This window comes from Solanum verrucosum, unplaced genomic scaffold (assembly GCF_900185275.1).
Source record: "Solanum verrucosum unplaced genomic scaffold, falcon-dt-bn FXZP01000066.1, whole genome shotgun sequence".
Classification (NCBI taxonomy): Eukaryota; Viridiplantae; Streptophyta; class Magnoliopsida; order Solanales; family Solanaceae; genus Solanum; species Solanum verrucosum.
Window position 1 is genome coordinate 903870 of NW_026020117.1, and position 5955 is coordinate 909824.

The 5955-nt window shown below is 31.4% G+C and overlaps 1 protein-coding gene across 1 annotated transcript; it reads left to right on the forward strand.

Annotated features, from left to right (window-relative positions):
* The first annotated feature begins 1375 nt into the window (after positions 1–1375).
* On the forward strand, positions 1376–2036 carry LOC125825695 (uncharacterized). The gene is made up of 2 exons (XM_049505008.1): positions 1376–1705; positions 1797–2036. The coding sequence occupies exons 1-2, from the start codon at positions 1376–1378 to the stop codon at positions 2034–2036; spliced, it is 570 nt and encodes a 189-aa protein (XP_049360965.1).
* The last annotated feature ends 3919 nt before the right edge of the window (positions 2037–5955 follow it).

Sequence of the window (5955 nt, forward strand, 5' to 3'; positions counted from 1 at the left end):
TATGTAATGCTAAAAAAATCTACAAATGAATTTAACAAATACCCCCTTTGTATAACTATTTCTAATAGGTGTTATCAGAACAATGAACATTGTGAAAGTTCAACTATGGTAGCATCTGGTATTTCTGGATCACTTTGTATAACTGGTTTTGAGGAATTTGGAAAACAGAGACTGACGGTTGCAGAGATAGTAAATCCCCTTGATACCTTTCAAATGGAGAATTGTAGTGTGGTGATTACTGATCCATCACATAAGTATGTAAAGATAGATCAAGTATACAATAATAAAGCTACATTGAAGTGTGTGATGGAGCAATATGCAATTGCGGAACGATTTCAGTTTAAAACAAAGAGGTCAAATTCAATCAGGTAACATCATTTGTATAAATCTGTTCAACTGTTATTAGGTGTATAATTTTGACTTATCTGTATATATATTGGTTATTTTACGTGTAGCTATACACTTGTGTATTTCTCCGAATTCGATTGGTTAATGAAGGCGGCCTCAGATATTAACAAATCAGGAATGTTTAGAATAAGAGCGTTCAATGCTGAACATAAATGTTCACTGAAAGATAGGGTGTATTCACAACGACATGTAACAAGCAATTTAGTTGGAGGAATTGTTAAGCCTAAATTGGTAGATCATAAAAGGAAATACACACGTGCTGACATAAAAAAATATATGAAGCTGGATCTTGGTGTTGATATAACTTAATGTTGGCTTGGAGAGCTAAAGAAAGGGCTTTTGATTTCTTTGAGGGGCACGCCAAGAGGATCCTACAGCAAACTACCTGAGTATTTGTATATATTGGGTATTACATATCCAGGATCCCATATACGTTTGCAGAAAACAGATGAAGATAGATTTTTGTACCTATTTGTTGCATTGGATCCTTTCATCGAAGAATTTGACCATTGCCGACCTGTGGAGTCACCTCCGAGGACCTTATAATGGAACTTTTGTAGCAGCAAGCACGACTGACGGTGCAGGTATATAAATATGTATTTTATATTATATATACATATATGAATTCTGAATGACTGTTATACATAACTCTTTGTATATATATTTATAATCTGCAATTCTGTAACTGTATAAATATATATGTGTAGGTCATATATTTCCACTAGCATACGGTGTCTTAGATTTAGAGAATGATGCCTCTTGTACATGGTTCTTTGAATAACTAAGAGAATCGTATGGGGAAAGGAACAATATGTGTATTGTGTCTGATAGAAATGATAGCATCATAAAGGCTGTTACGCAAGTGTATAATGATTTGCAACACTATGCTTGTATGTGGCACCTTTGGAAGAATGTTCAGACAAAGTACAAAAAATCCCATGAAAAATTAAGTCCAGTATTCTATACAATGGCTAAGACGTCCAATCAATTAGATTTTGATAGGCTAATGAAGATAGTAGAGAAGGTAGATATACGAGTAAAGGAATACTTGGAGTTAGCTGGATATGATAAGTGGTATAGGATTTATGCACCAGTTCATCGTGGTTGGTCAATGACATCGAATATCACAGAAAGTATAAATGCGGCATTAGTTTCAGCAAGAGAATTGCCAATTTATGATTTTCTAGAGGAAGTTAGGCTGATGTTTGGCAGATGGAATTGTGATAACAAAAAAGAGGAATCATTCACATTTACTCCCTTGATTGGAAAATTTCAGGAGATACTCAAAATCAATGAAGTAATGAGTACACGACTGATGGTATGGTTTCTATATATTTGTATATATTTGTACATAATAATCTGTTTTGATCTATTTTTGTATATTGGAGGTTTTTTCGTCAACTGAATATGTTCACAATGTCAATGATAAAGGTAGAAATTATATAGTTTGTCTTCAGAAGAAAAGGTATACTTGTGGAAGATTTCAGTATGAAGAAATACCACGTGAACATGCTTGGGCTGTTTTGAAGTTCAAGAGTTTAGGAACAAATGAGTTCTGCTCGAATTTATACACACCGACAATAGTGTTGAAGACTTATGGTTTTCCAATATACCCATTGCCAGATTAAACAGAGTGGGTGGTCCCTGGATACATAATGACTGATTTAGTTCTTCGTCCAGAATTCAAAAGGCCTCTTGGAAGAGCAAGAAAAAAGGCTCGCGACAAATCAGCAAGAGAGATGTTTGAACCTAAGGGGACAAATACATGCAGTACATGTGGTATTGCAGGTCACAATAGGCGTTCTTGTAGAAATCAGCCTCGAGAAGTTTAGGAATGATTCAATTTGAAATGTCTATGATGATTTTGTACATTTAATATTTTCTCACTTTTGACATTTGAATATTATTTGAGTTGTATAGATACATGATCACGATTGGTGTTTAATAGGTACCCCCTATGTAATACTATTTACAAATGAATTTAATAGGTACCCACTATGTATAACTATTTTCGATAGTTGTTATCAGAACAGTGAATTTTATGAAAGTTGAACTACGCATAAATTATTAGTGTTCTTATACAAAAGAAAGCAATTGTATAATCTGTTTTGGTATACATATACAAAAGATCAATTGTATAATCTGTGTTTGTATAAAGTGAGAAATAGAGCATGACAAAAAAAAAACTGGGCAAGAGAAAATCGTATTTGTGTAATCAAAAGTGTATAGGATGAAAATATATGCATTTGTATCTGTATATACAATTTTCTCCCGCTTTATACAAACACAAAGACAATGTATACATCTGTGTTTGTATAAATTGAGAGAGGGGAGAGAGGGGGATGAAAAGTATGTATATATACAATTTTCTCTCGCTTTATATAAATACAAACACATTTTATACATTTGCGTTTTTGTATAAAGTGAGAGAGGCGAGTGAGGGAGCAAGATGTGGGAGAGTGGTGAGCAAGATCTTGGAGAGGGGGGAGAGGGGAATGAAAATATATGCATATATATAATTTCTCTTGATTTATACAAACAAAAACACATTTTATACATTTGTGTTTTTGTATAAAGTGAGAGAGGGGAACAAATATATAGTTATATATACAATTTTCTATAGTAATAATTGTGTTTGTATAATGATTTCTCAATTAAGTTGTATAATTATTCAAAAATTATTGTATAATATGTCAAACTATTCATCTATATAAATTAGTATAAATCAGTTTATATTCACGATTTTTTTTTTATAATATATGAAACATCAATAAAATAAAAATGCAAATCTGAGTTCATTAAACAAAATAATAGATCCAACAAAATGTTGTTCCCATCAAACTGGAATATTTAAAAAGTATTACTGCTAATACAAGATTCCAAACAAACATAAAAAAATACAATAAAACTAAGTGATTGTGACACGTTCACTACTATCCACATCAACGTTTGATCTGATTGGCTTGGCTGGTGCCTCACTGCCACTAATCGCCTTAGCTTGATTTTTGCGCATGCCATAATTCCACAACAGCACTGCATATCTGCTACGCAAAAAATCAGGATCAAATGGACCTGTTGGAATGCCATTTCCATCACTCAAGAACTCTGCAATGCCGAAATGTATAGACCACAATCCCTATATACAAATACATAAAAATATAAGGTATTTTTCAACAGTTGAATTATACATAAAAATAATTGATTCATTACCCCAATATTGGTATAGCATTGCATGTGTGGGGTGTAAAGTGGATCTTCCTTGAGAATAAATTGTACTCCCTAATAAATAATGTAAATTTATAATACAATTTCAAATGTATAATTATACAACACAAACGGAAAAAACAGTAACAAAAATATGGAACTATACAAATTGAATATATATATATACAAAATTAGAGTTATACAAAGTGAATAGCTATATACAAAGTTGGAGTTATACAAAGTGAATATCTATATACAAAGTTGGAGTTATACAAAGTGAATATCTATATACAAATACGGAGTTATACAATGTGAATATCTATATACAAATACAAAGTTATACAAATATGAATACAACTGTGAAACAAAAAGAATTATACAATTTGAAATTAAGTATAACACAAATTTCAAAATAATGACAACAACTATTGAAATATAGAATTTCATTTTATATATACAGGTACAAATATATTCAAACAGTTACATATATGCATACAATTTTAGACCTGAACTTCAAACATATATACAATTATATATTATACAAATTACCTCAATTCTTTCAAAATGTAGTTGTTCAACTGAATCAGATTGGGCATCTTCTTTATTACTTGTAGATGCAATCTCTTTTACTTTACGCTTCTTCTTTGAAATCAAAACATCAACTGATTTGTCTTGTTTATTGCTTGTAGATGCTAACTCTTTTACTTTACGCTTCTTCTTTGAAGTCAAAACATCAACTGATTTGTCTTCTTTATGTTTATCCACTTTTTTAGTCTTTCCTGTTGAATTTGCAACATGAACGACTTCTTGCATCTTCAATGGGGTATTACCAGACTGCGACATACCCTTTTGTTGATTAATTCGAGATTTAGCAACGGATCCTGAAATTTCTTGGAAATCCTAAGTAAAACCCAAAGAGAAAGATGGAAAATCATCCAAAAAATGTTGATTCGATTGTATACCTCTAGTGAATCTCTTAGAAGGTGTTTCTTCTTCATCCATGATTTTGGATGTATCAAACCAAAAAAACTGAAAAGGCACAAAAAAATTCGCAGTAATATACAAATACAAAATAATGAAATAAGTCTGAAACCGGCAAAACAATTACCTGAAAAATCTGGGAGAACATATTGAGAGGGAGAGATTGAAAATTTGTATTTAGGGTGCATGAAAAAGGTTAAATGAAAAAATATGTAGAAACAAGCAAGTAGCGTGTGAACCCGATAAAAAGAGGCACACTTATACAAAACTAACAAGCGTTATTATGACAAAGAACAGGTGGCGAATGGTAAATAAAGTAAACAATAGCTATTTTAAGTAATTTATTGATATACGTTTGTTTTTCAATGTAATTTTCCCTTAAGTTAAAGGGGTGATTGGCATAACACAAATAACAAATTGTGGCAAAACGTGTACGAGGGAAAAGAAACCGCATGCTTCAGGTAAAGGTTTTTCGTTGTGCTTTATGTAATGCATATGATGATTGTTACAATGGGTGGGAATAATAGGTATATGGTTGGTGATAAGGAATGTAGGGATGAGCTCTTACTGGCTGCAATTTTTGTACTTATTAGGGTAGGAGAGAATACAATAGTGGAGATTAATTTCAAGGTTTAATGTTAGATAAGGGTAGATTGATGATTGGACAAATCCAAGTAACAAATTGGTGGTATTGGAAAATTAATGTACAGCTGGGTGGCGAACTTTTTTTTTTTTTTTTGCTTTTCGTTTTTTTCCAGGGTGTAGTTACAGGGTAGTTGTTTTCCTTATTTTAGATTTTCTTTCCTTGATCTTTAGATTTGATACAAGTTTTGACAAAGTAAATCAAGTAATTAATTATAGGTATATTGTACTTCGTGAACAACATTATTGTTATGTATTTGGAGGATTTAAGACTTAACTCTAGGCTTGAGATTTAAGAAATTGATTATATATATTTAGATGAGTTTTTGAGTATAGGATAACTGTATAGGAGTGGGTGATGGGCTAATCATTGGCAAAACAAGGTTTGTAGATAAATGGGACTGTATGTATTTCTGCTTGTTTATTACTATTATTGTTGTTTGTTTATTACTAGTGGTTTAAAATTCTGGAAATTTCTTATAGTTATTACTTTATTGTTGTAGATTTAATATAGGTAATCAAATTTTGGTTATCTATCTGTATTATATAAATATCATTAAAATTATGATATTTTGGTAAATTTAGATTTAACCCTAGGCTTAAACTCTAGGAATATGAGACTTGACGTATTTAGTTGGCACTATTATTTATGAACTTAATTATAGATTAGGGTGAGTGTTTGGATCTAGGCTAGACCTATAGGAATACGGGTGTCTATTG

Excerpts from the sequence above, each read along its gene's own strand:
- LOC125825695 (XM_049505008.1), top strand. The coding sequence starts at position 1,376 with ATGGCTAAGACGTCCAATCAATTAGATTTTGATAGGCTAATGAAGATA. Across the intron at positions 1,706-1,796 it reads AGATACTCAAAATCAATGAA|GTTTTTTCGTCAACTGAATA; the intron begins GTAATGAGTACA and ends TGTATATTGGAG.